General features: G+C 41.1%; 1 protein-coding gene across 1 annotated transcript; it reads left to right on the forward strand.

The window, feature by feature from the left end:
* The first annotated feature begins 9,715 nt into the window (after nucleotides 1-9,715).
* Nucleotides 9,716-11,038, forward strand: LOC124795668 (E3 SUMO-protein ligase KIAA1586-like). The gene is made up of 2 exons (XM_047259741.1): nucleotides 9,716-10,753; nucleotides 10,799-11,038. Exons 1-2 carry the CDS (start codon nucleotides 9,716-9,718, stop codon nucleotides 11,036-11,038), a joined length of 1,278 nt encoding a protein of 425 aa, XP_047115697.1.
* Nucleotides 11,039-18,952: the final 7,914 nt, after the last annotated feature.

Here is an 18,952-nt window from a genome sequence, read left to right on the forward strand (position 1 = left end):
CAGTGCCCAACATGTTATTGACTAGATGGATCCTGCAACTCCTTCAACCATGTTAATGAGCTGTGTGATCTATTATCACTTTAAATTTATTATGATACAAATAACATCGGAAGAATATAGTGCCATATATATGAGTCTTAGCATTTCCTTCTCCATGGTAGAACAATTTCTCTCTGCTTTACCAAACTGATGTGAAGCAGAGGGAACTGGATATTCCACCCCATCTGTTTCTGGATTTAATACACAGCCAAGCACATGATTATGTGCATCACAAGACTATATGAACTCTTTCTCATAATTTGGAGAAACCAACACCCAACTAGTTGTTAAAAATCCCTCTACTTTTTCAAACGCACCTTCACATCCTAATGTAAATGGAACTTCATTCCTTTTTTCAGTGAGTGAGTGAGAGGTCATGCTATTTCTGCTAATTTTGGGATGAATTTCCTATAGTAATTTGCTAAGCCTAATAATAATTACCTCTTTCTTCATCTGAGGTGTTTAAAAATCCTGTATGGCCTTCTCAAAGCTAGGATCTCTCCTCACTATATCATGACTAACCACACATCCTAAATACTGCACTTCTGGTAACACAAAGAGATGCTTCTCCATACCTAGTGGTAGATGTGTTGCGTGTAACCTCTCAAACACTTTCTTATGCTTATCCTATCTATATCATATTCATCCAAAATATCCAAACTGGTGATCATCACTCTTTTAGACTAGCCCATTTCTTCAGACCCAGTTACCTATTATGATAGGTGCTACTTGCTCACCATCTATCTTCCATATGCACACAACACTCCTGTGTACAAAATACCGTGCTTTATTTAATTCATCATTCTCTCTCTGTGGGTCAACCATACATAACATGTTCACAGGTAAATCAATTGTATACTCATCCATACCAGTTTTCACATACTTTTTGGTACTTTTTCACATTAGTTAATCTTTAGTGAACTTCCATGCAGCTTTTGTGATAGACATACCTTGCAGCAGTGTGGAGCTGACAACATTTTCCCCAAATGAAACAATGTCCCACTGGGTACTACTATATTTTGTCCAAGGTCAATTTTAGCATGATGCTCATATAGGAAATCTAACCCTAAGATCACAAAGTAACCATTGCCAATACAAGACATGACTTCCATGCATTCCCAGAAATGTTTTGAGATCTCCTGAAAACACAGTAGTGTTGATCCCAACAAATGTACACTACTGGCCATTAAAACTGCTACACCACAAAGATGACGTGCTACAGATGTGAAATTTAACCGACAGGAAGAAGATACTGTAATATGCAAATGATTAGCTTTTCAGAGCATTCACACAAGGTTGGCGCTGGTGGCAACACCTACAATGTGCTGACACAAGGAAAGTTTCCAACCGATTTCTCATACACAAACAGCAGTTGACCGGCATTGCCTGGTGAAACGTTGTTGTGATGCCTCATGTATGGAGGAGAAATGCGTACCATCACATTTCCGACTTTGATAAAGGTCAGATTGTAGCCTATCGTGATTGCGGTTTATTGTATTGTAACATTGCTGCTTGCGTTGGTTGAGATCCAATGACTGTTAGCAGAATATGGAATCGGTGGGTTCAGGAGGTTAATACGGGACGCCGTGCTGGATCCCACTGGTCTCGTATCACTAGCAGTAGAGATGACAGGCTTCTTATCCACATGGGTATAACGGATTGTGCAGCTACGTCTCAATCCCTGAGTCAACAGATGGGGATGTTTTCAAAACAACAACCATCTACACAAACAGTTCGACGACGTTTGCAGCAGCATGGACTATCAGCTCAGAGACCTTGGCTGCAGTTACCCTTGATGCTGCATCACAGAAAGGAGTGCCTGCAATGGTGTACTCAGTGATGAACCTGGGTGCACGAATGGCAAAACATCATTTTTTCGGATGAATCCAGGTTCTGTTTACAGTATCATGATGGTCGCATCCGTGTTTCGCGACATCGCGGTGAACGCACATTGGAAGCGTGTATTCGTCATCGCCATCCTCGCGTATCACCCGGCGGGATGGTATGGGGTGCCATTGGTTACACGTCTCGGTCACCTCTTGTTCACATTGACGGCACTTTGAACAGTGGATGTTACATTTCAGATGTGTTATGACCCGTGGCTCTACCCTTCATTCGATCCCTGCGAAACCCTACATTTCAGCAGTATAATGCATGACCACATGTTGCAGGTGCTGTACGGGCCTTTCTAGATACAGAAAATGTTCGACTGGTGCCCTGGCCAGTGCATTCTCCAGATCTCTCACCAATTGCAAACGTCTGGTTAATGGTGGCTGAGCAACTGGCTCGTCACAATACGCCAGTCACTACTCTTGATGAACTGTGGTATTGTGTTGAAGCTGCATGTGCAGCTGTACCTGTACATGCCATCCAAGCTCTGTTTGACTCAATGCCCAGGTGTATCAAGGCCATTATTATGGCCAGAGGTGGTTGTTGTGGGTACTGATTTCTCAGGCTCTATGCACCCAAATTGCGTGAAAATGTAATCACATGTCAGTTCTAGTATAATATATTTATCATATATAAAAACAAAGATGAGGTGACTTACCGAACAAAAGCGCTGGCAGGTCGATAGACACACAAACAAACACAAACATACACACAAAATTCATGCTTTCGCAACAAACTGTTGCCTCATCAGGAAAGAGGGAAGGAGAGGGGAAGGCGAAAGGAAGTGGGTTTTAAGGGAGAGGGTAAGGAGTCATTCCAATCCCGGGAGCGGAAAGACTTACCTTAGGGGGAAAAAAGGACAGGTATACACTCGCACACACGCACATATCCATCCACACATACAGACACAAGCAGACATATTTAAAGACAAAGAGTTTGGGCAGAGATGTCAGTCGAGATAGAAGTGTAGAGGCAAAGAAGTTGTTGAAAGACAGGTGAGGTATGAGTGGCGGCAACTTGAAATTAGCGGAGATTGAGGCCTGGCGGATGACGAGAAGAGAGGATATACTGAAGGGCAAGTTCCCATCTCCGGAGTTCGGATAGGTTGGATAGGTTGCCCTTCAGTATATCCTCTCTTCTCGTCATCCGCCAGGCCTCAATCTCCGCTAATTTCAAGTTGCCGCCACTCATACCTCACCTGTCTTTCAACAACTTCTTTGCCTCTACACTTCTATCTCGACTGACATCTCTGCCCAAACTCTTTGTCTTTAAATATGTCTGCTTGTGTCTGTATGTGTGGATGGATATGTGCGTGTGTGCGAGTGTATACCTGTCCTTTTTTCCCCCTAAGGTAAGTCTTTCCGCTCCCGGGATTGGAATGACTCCTTACCCTCTCCCTTAAAACCCACTTCCTTTCGTCTTCCCCTCTCCTTCCCTCTTTCCTGATGAGGCAACAGTTTGTTGCGAAAGCTTGAGTTTTGTGTGTATGTTTGTGTTTGTTTGTGTGTCTATCGACCTGCCAGCGCTTTTGTTCGGTAAGTCACCTCATCTTTGTTTTTATATATAATTTTTCCCACGTGGAATGTTTCCTTCCATTATAATAATATATTTATCCAATGAATACCCGTTTATCATCTGCATTTCTTCTTGGTGTAGCAATTTTAATGGCCAGTAGTGTATGTCAGTACCACCCAGTGTCTACCCCACAATACTCACACAATGGTGGGTTAAAGTGCCTCTTTCCCATGATGTCCAAACTTGCCACAGACAAGTGCATACACATGTTCTCTTCCATACACTAAGCCAATTAAGCAAAATTCCACTCCTGCACACGTTTCTGTTGTAGTAAAATTTACGAGGAGCACTGCTTGGTGACCCTGAAGACCATTGTGTTTTAATGGTTGTCTATTCCCATTCTGTAGCTTCCTTTTCCAGCATCTATTGTGCCTACAGTACCATATGTGATACCCTACTTTTTCACACTTCCTACACTGTGGCTGATGGCAATCTCACCATGTGTAACTGCCTGCACATAATGATAACATCAGCAGAAAAAAATCTTTTACATTACTGACTTGGATCAGTGTATCTATCTCTTCTAAAGCTGCTGTTGTTCTTATGACTGCAATCAAATAATTAGGAAATTCTGCCAGCAGCTTCCTTGACACATCAGATAGTAACCCCTGCTAGAATGTATCTAATGCCCTTTGCTCTGCTTCTAGCAGCACGACCTTACTCATGTCATCACACTCCATCAATTCATATATATTGACGTTAAGTTTCTTTATTCTCTCTACAAAACTTTCAGTGCAGTCACCTTGCCTATGTGATAGAGTATTTGACTATTACCAATAACACCTACAACATTTTTTCCTCCTATAATGCCACAATAAGCCTTTCCTCAGCATTTTGAACATTTTTCAATTTTCTACTGAACTTATCATAACTGTAAGCAACAACTTGACTTCAAGGCTCGACACCAATGCTAACACTTCTGCTTTACTCAAAAAAAGAGATACTATGGTAGCAGCAGTAATATCTAGGACGGGTACTAATATACCGGATGAGGCTCTGTTGTCTTTAAATGAATCCATCTTTCAATACAAATCTAAGATATCTGCCCTCATTTGAGCCACTTGTTCTAGCAAAGACTCATTGTGTCTATAACAACAGAGAGAAACTAAATGTGGAAATTACAGGGAAACTTAATGCTTCTATCATGCCACACTCTCAACTACAAACACTCCTTAATCCTACACCTCAGCACCACTCTCTGCATTCACTGGTGTAATGACCAGGCTTCCTGCATTTAAAACAGATCACTGATAAGAACTGACCACATGTGGCACTATGCCCCAGAAAATTACACTGTACACACCTAAACTGGAACATAACGGCTTATGTTTCTATTGTGTTTCCCCTGAATTTGCCCAGACCAAAGACTGAGTCCACTTTCATGAATTGAAACTTCAAACCAATCCTGTCATCGTGTTTCACCATTGCAAAGCACATGAATGGAAAACCATGAAAAACAGTTTGTCTTGATTCACCATGCTGCAGTGACATTGCTGTATGCTGACCCACAACATTGTTTCATATCTCTGGCTTACTTCTGACACCAGTTGTAATAGTGGCGTGGGTGCAAAAAAGTATTATATGCCAGGATGGTATCTCAGGATGGTGTATAGGATGTTATGCGCATACTGAAAGCAGCTTGGCAGTTGTGGAATCAGAAATGCTCCATTAATAACATCACTCTTTACTTAAAGTGAAGCTCATACAAATCTGGAGGTGATGACCCAACAGCAGGCACTGAACCCCAAGAAGTATTAGAATCTGGCTATGCACTTGGCTCACATCATGTGAGGATGTGAGGGCAACAGAACACTGACTCAACAAAGCAGAGGTGGCAGATGCTTGAAATTTCTGCTTTCAACATTTCTACAAAGTTAACATTATTGAACTTGTGGCATTTGCCTGCTTTATTTCTACATTGATAGTCCTTGGGTTCGATGTCCTGCATTATTATACTGGCTGAAAAATGGGGGGGGGGGGGGGGGGGGGGGGGGGAAGTTCAACAATGAATACTGTAAATGATGTAGCTCTGACAGTTGCACAATTGTGTTTCACAGTTCTTTACTATCACTGTCCACAAGCCCCCAATATTACACAATTATATGGTCAGTTCACTATTAGTAAATGTTGATAAGCCGAGTGGAGGATTTAAAAATTTTGCACCCCTACACACATCATTGTGGCAACACTTTGACATTCTTTGCCACATGTTTAGCATGATCGTATTATTGACATATTAGCGCTTAATCTTTGCCGCTGTTGGTATAGTGACTTTGAGCTGTTTATGTTTATCATTGTGTTTTCTAGTGTGAAAGTAATAAAAGTTACTCTGAACAACTGCATATTATTCTATGGTCTGGGTATACCAGTGATCTCTATGCTAGTATGGAGATCACTGGGGTATACAAGGAAGTTGCCACAGTGGTGACCCCACGAACAAGACGCAACAGCACACACACCAAGTCGGAATGATAACTACACTGACATCACTGGCGGAAAACAGTTTCGAGGAGGAACAAAGTACATCACCTGCCGCAAGCTAACATAGAAGTATGCCTATAGGCCAAGGAAATGTCAAACTCCCTGCTTTCTGGACGACGAGGCCACAGCTGTGGTTCACACAGGCGGAATGTATATTTCAACAACGCAAGGTAGCCTGTGATACTGATAAGTTCAACATTCTGGTTTCACGTCTAGATGGAAGTGATAGAAGAAGTGGAAGATACCTTTTCACAATGCAGTTATGCAGCTTTAAAAGAGGCTCTAATACAACGCTACACTTTATCGACAGAACTACATCTTCAAAAAATCTTCACTGAACAATATGTGGAACAAAAGCTTCCGTCGCAAGTCCTCAGGTCATTAAGCATATTGAAGGGCCCAGATTTGCTTCCTGAACAATCTTTACGGGTACTGTGGCTACATAAACTGCCAGCCAACATCCGCGCCATCATCGCCGCACAAACAGAAGTACCGTTAATGACATTAGCAAAGAAGGCAGACACCATAGCAAATAATTTAAGACAAAACCACAATAGAAGCACAGGAGTATACAGCAATATGGAGTCAGACACCATGGATTCCGATTCAGGCATTACTTCCTCTCAGCACCAGCACACATCGCAACAATCCGCCATGGAACAGTTGGTAGCACAAGTGGCAAAACTTAACGTCCAAGTCGCCAAGCACCAACAACATTTACAAAGCCGACACTGGAAAAGATGCAGGAATAACATACCTCAGAGCCAGTCAGAACACTGGTGCTGGTATCACAAACGCTTCCGTGATTCTGCTCATCAGTGTACCCAACCCTGCAGCTTTCCAAACTTTGGAGATGGACATTAATGGGTGCGAATGTTTGTCATCAATCTTTTAGGTGCCTGGACACAGGAGGAAAATGAAACGGTTCTAAGAAAACAATATCTATGGTTAGCAAATCGGACAGACTATTCATCCAATGCCTTATATCTGGAGAGAAGTTTCTGATTGATACAGGGTCAGAGGTTAGTGTGTATCCTAAAAGAAATAGTGACATCCAAAGAAGTACGTCACATCACATGCTCACTGCTGTCAACAACTCTGTAATCCCCACTTATGGTGAGAAATGACTGGCGTTACATCTCGAACCTGATTCCAAACTGGTATGGACTTGAAACTCCCTGGCAGATTAAAACTGTGTGCCGGACAGAGACTCGAACTCGGGGACCTTTGCCTTTTGCGAGCAAGTGCTCTACCGACTGAGCTACTGAAGCACGACTCACGCCCCGTCCTCAAAGCTTTACTTCTGCCCGTACCTCGTCTCCTACCTTCCAAACTTTACAGAAGCTCTCCTGCGACAGTCAGACAGTGCATGGGCTTCACCCATCCACATGGTTCTTAAAAAATACAATTCTTGGAGGATATGTGGTGATTATAGGGCACTAAATTCTTGAAAAATTCTGGATCGGTATCCTGCTCCCAATGTGATGGATTTAAATTATAATATCAGCAATGCTACCATCTTCAGTGTGACAGACTGTGTGAAAGCGTACTTACAAATTCCAATGACACCAGCAGATGTTCAAAAAACTGCAGTGATCACACGGTTTGTCCCATTTGAATACAACTTTATGCCATTTGGTCGAAGAAACGCAGCCCAAACTTGGCAGTGGTTTATGCTGAAGTGCCACGAGAGCTGCCATTCATTTTTTGTTACATGGACAATATTTTAGTTTACTCCTCATCGACTGAAGAACACAAAGAATTCCTGCAATTGCTTTTACAGCGGTTTGAATGCTATGGCATCTTAGTTACGGTAACAAGGCAAAGTGTGCATTGGGCAAACAGGCAGTCAAATTTATCAGATATGTGGTCTCGGCAGCAGGTCTGTCACCACCGCCTGAACGTGTGGAAGCAGTTTAATGGATGCCCCTCCCAATAACATACAAAGGACTTCGCCAATTCCTCAGCATGCTCAACTACTACTGCCACCATTTACCTCACCTAGCGACAGCCCGAGAACCACTCACGGCTCTACTCATAGGAAAAATACTACAGGAAACCATGTAACACCATGGATTTCAGAGGCTGTGTCAGCGTTCCATAGATTAAAGGAACATTTGTCACAAGCGACCTTGCTGGCTCACCCAAGAGTACATTTGTCCTTGGCGATTATGGTCGATGCAAGCCAGACAGCAGTAGGAGTGGTACTGCAACAGGAACTTAGTGGTGAATGGCAGCCACTCGCCTTTTTTCAAAAACCTTGGACCCAAGGCAGCAAAAGTGGAGCGCTATCAACCGCAAACTGTTAGCCATGTACCTTGCACTCAAGCACTTCCATTCATGGATAGAGGGGCAAAATTTCACAATTTTCACAGACCATAAACCGCTAGTGGCCATCTTTGAGCATGACACAGACCCTGCTTCACCACGGCAATGTAGACAGATACAGAGTGCGATTTGCAGGGGGGGGGGGGGGGGGATGGGGGGGGATCCCTCCTCTGGTTTTAGTTTATGCATCCCAACCTGGGATGTTTATTTCCCACGCACTGGAGTAAAACTTTACATATAATTTAAATTTGTGGAGCCAAACACTGAAAGTTTTTAATATAGTCTTACTATTAATATGTTTGCTTATTAATTCTGAAAAAGTGTTATGTAGTAGTTAAGCATTTCAAAACATTTAGAACTAAATCATCATTCTCGTGTTGTCACTGTTGCTTTCGTCTAAGGTGCGTCATCCGTTTACTTGCGAGCTTGCGAGGGAAGTAGTGTGGCAGTCATACCGCAGCAGTTGTACCGCAGAGTTGGGTGAGCTGGGGGCTGAAATTCCCACCCTGGGCCCTGACACAGGGTGGTGACCGGCTCGGTACCTGTGCGAACATTTACCGTTAGGCCACCTTTTGGCAACGGTATGGCGCGGACTAACGCGCCTGGGACGAAAGCACAAAGTAGTGCGAAGTGAGCTACGGTACCTACCAGACAGGATTGGACAGTCTGACTTCGCTAGCCGCGAACCTCATGGGTGGATCTTAACACAGGCTCCCCAGCATCGCGTACTCCAAATTAATTGGTGCTGTTCGTTCGTTGCCTCATTACCTGATACGTGTACAAACTCTGGCAGTCAGGATACTGGTGCTAAAAGAGTTAAAATAGACAGTGAATGTAAAAAAGAAAACAATAATGATGGTGCCAATACAGGGGAAGAGAATCTCCGGTGACTGAAAACTGTGACACGTCTCAAAGTAGGAATGGGAGTAACAGTACTCTTGAGATTATAGTAGGAAATTGTGTTGCCTTATCACGTTTTCAAAACTGGCAAAAGACTAAGCTGTGGCTGTCTGTAAATGACAAAAACTTAGTAATAAGCACAGTATGTTCACAAGTATGTGAACTTAAGGTGGAAAGCAGTAAACGTGTGCGTATCGATAACGCATTTTTAGCTGGTGTTTCTGCTAATAACGCCAAGAAACTAAATGATAAAATCAGGGATCATGCAAAGTACAAATCACACATTAAGTGCCTAGAAATCATGAGTATAAAAGAAAAGAAAAGTTTAGAAAAATGCGTGAGTGAAAGTGAAAAGTTGTGGGGAAAGCAGCATCAAGAAAAAGTAATCGCAACTGCTTCATTGTTCAGATCTGCATATGTAATAGCTAAACAGAAATTATCATTCAAATAATATCCTGCAGTAATCGAACTACAAAAACTTAATGGTTTATGAATCGGTAATATGCTTCATTCTGACCATGCATGCCGAAATATCATTATGCTTGTAGGAGAAGAAATGAAAAAGAATCTTGCTCACTTCCTTGTAGAATCAGGTACAAACTGTAGTATCATGATCAACAAAAGTACAACGGTTTCCAATAAAACTTGTTTAATAATATATTTACATTTGTCCTTTGAGGGAGTTGCTTGCAATTATTTTTTTGACATTGTTGAACTAGAAAGTGGGACAGGAGAATGCATTTTCAGCACACTGTTAGCAGCTCTTGAAAAGTATGGCATTACAAATGATGTACTAAAAAATGACCTTGTAGGTATTGCAACAGATGGTACGTTAACAATGCTTGCACCTTACAAAGGTGTAGCCGCTCTACTGCGTAGTCATTTACATAAGGATTTAACTGTCGTTCATTGTATGAACCACAAAGTGGAATTAGCTGTCCACGATGTTATGAATGATGTAGCAGATGTATACTACATACAGGTTTTTTTAGATTCCTTATATTCTGTGTTTTCTCGAAGTCCCAAAAATCAGAGACTACTACAAAGTGTTTCACAAGAATTATCCTCGCAGCTATTAAAACTAGGCCGTATTTTTCGTGTAGATTTGGTTGCTTCCTCATTTAATGCTGTTCGAACTCTTCTTGAAAGTCATAGTTCTCTTGTCCATCTTTTTGAAAAACTGATAAATGATGGTTTCAGATCAACTCAGGAGAGATCTAAATTTGAAGGTTTACTGAAACATCTCACAAAGTTGTTGCTTGTAATGGTATTAGTTATGCTTTATGAGGCACTAGACATTCTGCAAGTATTACCATTCTTTATGCAGAACAGAAATTCTTCAGTCCTTAAAGCAAAACAGGAAATTGACATGGCTATAAGAACTCTTGAAACACTGAAAACAAATGACTCGCCACGCTTTAGGATGATAGTACAAGAGTTGGAGGAAAAGCGCACATTCAAAGGGGTATTAATTAAAGAACCATCTTGTGCTGAATATAACAGATTTCAGACATTTCAGAAGAAACTTTTTCAGTCTTTGGTAGACAATATAAAAAACCGCTTTGAGGACCTGGATTTCTTTTAGGATGTAGCCCTATTAATTTCAGATACATGGCCTTCAGATGATTATGAACATGTGTTTTATGGTGACATGTCAATTTCTCGCTTGTGTAACGAGGTGAATTTTAAATTACGTAAAAGCACACGTGCGTCACTAGTTAAAGATTTTCGAATCTATAAAGAAAATCCTCAACACATGCCAAATTCTGTGAAGGAACTTGTGAAAACAGTCAAAGTTATACCTATATCTATGGCTAAAATGTGAACGCGGATTTAGTGCCATGAATTTAGCACTGACTGGTCAGAGAAATCACTTACAAATTCTGACACCTACAAATCTACTTTCATTTCAATAAATGGACCTCCACTGCATTGCTTCGATGCAGAAAAATTTGCAGCAAGTTGGATCAAGTCTCAGCACCATAGCACCCTTGACAAACCAACAGGCAAACCCTCGAATCTTCAGGAGCAGTCTCATTCATCTCGTCTCTTCAACTAAACTCTGTAAGTTAAAATGACAATTACATACTGTAGTACTAGCTGAACCGGTCACACTTTGCTGTGGCTTTGTCATAATACAATGATTTAACAAATTAACATTCACTTTTAATTTCAGAGTGTCAAAATTAAGCACAAAACAACACAAAACACAAAGTTGTTAATTAAAAACATATGAAGATTTATTAATTTTATAAATGAGGTAAATAAACTCGGCATTGCCCAGATGTCTCTACCTTCCCCTTATGTCCATCTTCTTCTTTTCCCACTCCCCATCTTCTCCTGGCCTTCTCTCTGCCCATCTGCTTCTCTCCTCTATCACCTCCTACTCCCTCCATCTCTCTCCCCTTCGCTAAGGTCAATTTCTCTCCCGCTCTAAGTCAATCTCCTCCTCCCCTCTCTTACTGTCCCTTTGACATCCAACATTTACATATTGAAAGCAGTAATTTGTGTCTACAATTGCCATAAGGACAATGCTGAATTTTTTTTTTTTTTAAGTTGATGTATTCACTTCCAGTATTCGGAGGACACATAATTTGCACATGTTTGCCATATATGGCTCCTATGCAGTGAGGGAAATTCCACTTCACTTCGAAATTTCTTGCTACCTTCTGCCATTCTTCAATATCCTTTGGAATCTGAAAAGTAAAACATACTCATAACTTTCCCTATTTTTTCAGACTGGTGACACAGAGGACACAGTATCAAAAGATGACGGTGATGTATCTCTTGAAGAACATGTACCTCCCACATATGTCAAGCACATATTTTCAAATGTTCTTTTTAAAGTGGCCTTGGGGGAGTATGATCAGCAAACTCCGAGCATCGAAACATTAGTTGCAAAACCTAGCTGTGAAACTGTATATGTGGACAATAATAATTGTGACGAATTTGTTCAAACAGAAACAGAAGAACTCGAATTAATTCAATTTTAGAAATAAGTATTTTTAACAGTTCTTTAATATCCATTTTAATTTGCTTAAAAATGCCAATAAAACATTACTTAAATGAAATCAGTATTGAACGTTGCTTACCTCTATGTAATTCTTCAACACAATGAAATAGCTTCACATACTTCTGGCACTATGCGGGAAATAGCAGAATATGATACTTTAAATAAGTACATTAGTGACTTGCATGAATCGCCAGTGGCTAAAAATCGTAATGTGATGACCCATCGAATTCTTGGTGAAATACTGTCTTGGCAGTTGTTATCTTTCTTTACAATAAGAGGTGTAGTTAGCTGCAGTAAGTAATTAAAGTCTTCAGTCGACGTTCTCGTAAAATTACTAAATAATGCACCATCGTCTGTTTTTAGTTCCTAGGATACTATTTCGTGTACCTTCTTTAATACTCTTCTCTTCCACCATCATTTTCTTTTCCTTTGGTTTTCATTTCCATTGTCAGCTGCATGTGCAAGTACCAAGTAGGCCGCCGCTGCGATCACTTTATCATCCATTATACTGCAAGACCGACATACATGTGGCACAAACTCTGTTGCTTTGGTACAAATTAACGTACCGCATGCAGCATATGCCGCAAGATGTTGCCTGTTGTAGCATGCTACAAGATGATGCACGCCACATTTCTGTAGCACGCCACAATGTTGCAAGATGTCGCACCAGCGTAAACGAGGCTTTAGAGCCTGGTCTGTATTGTATGGTGGCTGTGATGTTTTGTGTACGAAACTAAAACCTGTAATCAGATCCAAACGTTGTGGAAAACTGTGAAGAGGTGTCATCCTGCAGCAAGATAACACTCGCCCACATTCTGCCAAATGGACAGACAATGCAATAAAGGAGTTGAGATCGAGGTGCTGGAACATCCACCATACCAGACCTGGCTCCAAGTGATTTTCACATGTTTGGACCCTTAACGGAAGCACTACAGGGAAGAAGATTTGAAAGTGATGAAGACGTCATTGCTGCAGTGCAAAATTGGTTACAGATGCAACCAAAAAATGTATTTTCTGATGAAATAAAAAAAACTCGTAAAACATTGGGAAAACTGCATTGAAATCCAGGGAGGTTACGTAGCAAAATAACGCATGTTTCAGTTTTCTATCATCAGAATAAGTACAGCTTTTCACAAATGTGCCTTTACTTTTTGAATTCCCCTCATCTACCTGGATGTAGATGATTTTGTAAATAAGCTTTACCTATAATGTAAATTTAAGGATATAACAAGAGATGGCTTTTCTGATAGTGCATACATGTGAACAGTGAGTTTCGGTATTAACATCTATTTATAAGTAACTGTTTAACCATGGGTAATGCCACGGTCCAAGCTAGTAACATATATAATCATTCTAACCCCCTAAGACAACCCCCCCCCCCCCCCCCCCCCCACTGGTAAAAGCACAAATCGCACACTGGACAGATAGAATACATCACGCAGTTCACATCGGATATACGTCACATAGCAGGGAAGAACAACCTGGAAGCAGACTGCTTATCACACAACTGTGCTAGTTTGAATGCCGTAGAATGGTCAGATATAGCAACAGCACAACAACTCGATCCTTTCCTGTGCTGTCTCCTATGGGGCCAGTCAATGGCATTACAGCTCAAATGCATTTGGATTTCGAATGTGCCAGAAGAAATTTGGTGTAATGTGAAGAAAGGAAGACAAAGACCTTACATACCAGAAGAATACCGCCGAGAGATCTTCAAGGCATTACATGATCTTTCTCACCCTGGAATCCGAGCAACAGCAAGACTAGTATCCGCCAAAGTAGTGTGGCCAGGGATGCAGAAAGACTGCCGCAACTGGGCATGTGCGTGCTTAACGTGTCAGCACAATAAAATCGGCAGGCATGTTTTTGCACCAGTAGCTCAATTTCCAATACTGTCAGCAAGGTTTATGCACATTCATGTCGAAGTTGTGGGACCACTTCCACATGCTGGAAGCCACCAGTCATCGACCGTTTCACTAGACGGCCAGAGGCTACGTCATAAGAGACATCTCAGCTGAGTCAGTAGCAAAAGCATTGATATGCTCCTGGTTCTCTCAGTTTGGTGTACCACACGACATTACCACTGATCGGGGCAGACAGTTTGAGAGCCAGCTTTTTAAGGAACTTTTGCGGTTATGCAGCTTCAACCATTTTCATACAATGAGTTATCATTCAGCTAGCAGCAGGATGGTGGAGCAGTTTCACCGCACTCTCAAAACTGCTCTAAGGTGTAGTACGTCTGTCTGGCCCGAAGCACTGCCTCTGGTCCTCCTTGGATTATGAACAATCATGAAAGAAGATTTACAGTGCTCACCCGCGCAATTAGTATATGGTGAAGTGTTGAGAGTCACAGGGGAATTAATCCCACCACAATCCTCTCGATTGGCCACTTCAGAGCTTTACTCGCAGTTTGCACAACAACTTAGCAGCAGAATGAGAAAACTCCAGCCTACCAACCCTTTCAGTCATGGGGAATGAAAGGTGTTTGTGCATAAAGACTTGACGCAAACATCTCATGTGTGGCTCAGAGACGATGCAGTACGCCCACCACTCGTTTCTCCATACTGTGGTCCCTACCGAGTAATAGAGAGAGGTGAACACTGGTTCAGAATCGAGAAGAATTGCAATCAAGAAACAGTGTCCATTGAGCGCCTCAAACCCACATACATCGACGCAGACACTCCCAGCACTCAACCCATGGTGTCAAGTTCACCCAATGAGGAACCCATCATGGTGATGCCAGAGAACATGGACGAAAACCCAAAAACTCACACAGAGGAACAGGAAGAATAGGATCGGGTTCCAACAATGGTTACAAGAGCAGGTAGACAAGTGAAGTGTAACTTCCCTGCCAAACGGGGAGCACCCGATTTTTAAAAAAAAGGGGGGGCTGATGTGGCAACACTTTGACATTCTTTGCCGCGTGAGTTTAGCGCGATCCTATCGCTGACTATTAGAGCATAATCTTTGCTACTGTTGGCATAGTGACTTAGAGTTGTTTATTTTTATCGTTGTGTTTTCAAATGTGAAAGTAATAAAAGTTATTCTGAACAACTGCATATTATTCTATAGTTCGGGCATACTAGAAAGTCGCCGCAGCATATTATATGCCCCCCCCCCCCCCCACAAAAATAAATGTTTTAAATAATAACTACTACCCGATCACTTCACAATTGCTGTTTTGAGTGGGAGCACTGTGAGCTATTTCCGTACTCTGCTATTCGTTGTTCTGAAGGCCGCGTCAGCGGTCTAGTCGAGCTCAATCAAAATGTGATATGGTTCCTGAACTGTATCTGGTATATGGCAGCAGATAAAACAAACTTAAAACTGCATTGAGTTAACACATTCTTCTGTCGAAAGACAACATAAACGAACACAAGGAAAATAACTTTCCTTTTATGGCCTAAAAATTCAGCAGAGCTTGTAGGAGACAATGGATTTTTGTTATACATTCACTTTTAACATGTTCTGTTTTTTACGAAACTCTTGAAAATGAAAATAAAAAAGTTGTGTTCCGATCTAAAAATTGAAGCGAAAATGTCATACATTAGAAATTAATATGTACTTTTACAGAGATTCGTTCAAAATTAAAATTAAACTGTCATTTTACTATCTAAGAACTTGAATGTGCAGCAGATAAAAAAAAGTTCTATATTGATATGTGAATCTATAGGAAAGCGTAAGAAAAGAAAATTAAATAAAGATTTCGTTGCACGACCTAATAACTAAATACAGACGAACAAACACAAAACTGGATTTCTATTACATAATTTTACTGACTAGTGCGGAAAAATCAAATTTGTTATATAATCTAATAGTTAACGTGTAAAGCATTAGGGTCTGTGTAGCTAGATGCTGCATAATTAGTGTACACAATACCTTTAACTAACGTAGTGGCAAACATGGGGCACTAACACCATGGTGCGGTCATTCTGACCTCTTAATTATAGGTGTGTGTAATGTTAACAATTTGAATCCCTTTTAAATTCTCTTTTTTGGATATGGCAGTCTTTAATACAATGTAAATAAACATGAAAATACAAAACATTAACATTAAATAATTATTGATAAACTGGCATTCAGATATGTTTACTGCACATCTCATAAACTAATACATTTATATGTTTTTCATAAGCTAATAATGAAATTAATGCTTCGATGGATTATGTATTTCTTCTTGAAGAACTAATGGAACAAAAAATGTAACGTTTTTAAAGTAAAAAAAAAAAACCCCTCATGAAAAATAAGAGCCCTCCACATCACAGTTTTTCACAACAGCACTTGCAGACCTAGGAACAGCACTGTATGCATATTGGTCTCTTGCAGATGTAGCAAACATGTGAAATCTTCCTTTTCTTGCTGGATGGGCAGATTCTGCGTGTTTTCCTATTCCTAGGACCTAGTTCTGCTTCCACTGGTTCTTCTGTTGGAGCATCGGGGTCTAAAATCCGGCGGGTCATTAGTCATAACTCCAGCGGAAGTCATGGGTTCTGAGCTCGCTTTTGCATATGTTTCAACACCAGGCTATGAGCCTGCTCTTTCAGGAAGATTCCTCTGTCGACAGAAGCTTCATCTCATCCACTCTTCTGAAGAAAATATGCATTTACTTTGCTGATGTCCAATAAACGGTAGAATAAACACATCGGCCAACGTTAGTTCTTCGCCTGCAGGAGTATTTGGAACACTTTTTGCACAGTTAATCGATATCTTCTTTAGCGGTGTTCTAGTATGATATTATTTCTGGTTTCTGTGAAGTGAAATCCTCAGCGGGGCTATGATACATGGAAGAGACAAGAAGAATGGCTTTGTTTGTCTTTGGCACATGTGACAACAGAGTGGTGCCTTGCGTAAAACAGTACAAAGACGAACCAACTGGCCTATGCTTATTTGGTTGGAAGGATGCGGAATCTCTCTCTTATTCTTTTTTTATAGTTTCTACAAAAGTCACTCCTCTTTTCCTTAAATCTTCTACAGCCTGTATTGAGCTGAACCAATGTTACTTATAATCCGTCTTGATTGCAAAATTTATTTTTATTCATAGGACCAGTTTCGGTTCATTCAGAACAATCTTCAGATCTGATATTTCAGTTACAGGAGTAACCCGTCCAAATCCAGCAACTTTCACATGCTGCATCACATAAAACTCCAAATTTTCTCTCTGTTGTTCTGGCACTAATGCTGCTGAGTCAGGAGGTCGGTAAAAGGAGCCAATTATTAACCGAGCTCGGTTGTTGAGTGTAACCTCCACCCATGATAATTCACAGGAACTATCCACTTCTACTTCACTACAGGATAAACTACTACTAACAGCGACAAACACACCACCACCGGTTGCATGCAATCTATCCTTTCTAAACACCGTCTGTGCCTTTGTAAAAATTTCGGCAGAATTTATCTCTGGCTTCAGCCAACTTTCTGTACCTATAACGATTTCAGCTTCGGTGCTTTCTATCAGCGCTTGAAGTTCTGGTACTTTACCAATGCAGCTTCAGTTTACAATTACAATACCGATTGCTGCTTGGTCCCCGCATGTCCTGACTTTGCCCCGCACCCTTTGAGGCTGTTGCCCTCTCTGTACTTGCCCGAGGCGTGGTGAATGGAAATTTCGTGATGATGTTATGGCGAGGAGTTCTAACAGTTCAGATGGGAGGTGCTTTGGCCCAGTGGTACTGATTCTTGCCATAGAAGTAATTGCTTCTCCGTTGCTCACACATGGATCGCTACTTTCATCAAGAGTAATTTTCTGTCGGACTTTGTTCTGACAGTGTCACACTCACTCACAATGGGTTCAGTTTCTTCAGGATTATCGTCACAGTCACTATCGCCTGATTCCCCCATCCATCTGTTCACAGTTGCCTCAAAGTTTCGGTTTGAAGTGTTCACACGTTGTCTGCTACTTGCATTAGCTCCTTTACCTGTAGAATAGCAAGGTTCTGCCACATCTCAAAAGCTGTGAAATGGAAAATATCGAGAACATGTAAGGAAAGTAATTTGCAGAAAAAATTACACAAACAACGTAGTCCGGCCGAAATGATCGCGAGCGATTTTCAAAAGGACGTCACTCACATTATAGAAGCCCTGGAATAATACAACAGGCGTTGTCGGTCCACTCACAACTAAACTCGAAGATAACGAGCCGACGGCCACAGTAATGGGTAGGGAAGTGGTTAAATCACAATTGTTGGCAAAAGCGCGGTCAAATAGACAGCATCATGTTAGTTAAAGGTTAATTCATGTAAGGGCTGAACAGTTTTGTACTGCAGATACTGCTCTCACCATAGCTCTTTCTAACAATATTAGCAAAGCTTTTACGTATTTATCGACAGAACTGAACTACGTTATTTATTAACACTTTTTCATCTGAGCATACTCTCCGATAACGTATATTTCCGTGATAACTATACATTTCAGCAGACGCCAAGAATATGCATCAGTTGTGATATACTGCAGTATCAGTTTGACTTGACTGTACAGCACCGAGCGGCCCTGGTCATTCGGGTATTGTTTAGTATTGTCGGGCGCCTTCGGTCATATCTGCATGTAAACGAGTTTTAGTTCCGCGTTATGCCATTGGCAACTGTAAAATAAACAGGTAATACGTAGTTTGTAAATCCAGTGAATGTGCTCTAAGTTATAATAAAAATCACATTATAATCTTAAATTTTTAAAACTAATATGAATAAATAAACAAACTCACCAGTCAGCAAAGTTTGCATCTGTCTTTGA

Source organism: Schistocerca piceifrons, chromosome 4 (genome assembly GCF_021461385.2).
Source record: "Schistocerca piceifrons isolate TAMUIC-IGC-003096 chromosome 4, iqSchPice1.1, whole genome shotgun sequence".
Classification (NCBI taxonomy): domain Eukaryota; kingdom Metazoa; phylum Arthropoda; class Insecta; order Orthoptera; family Acrididae; genus Schistocerca; species Schistocerca piceifrons.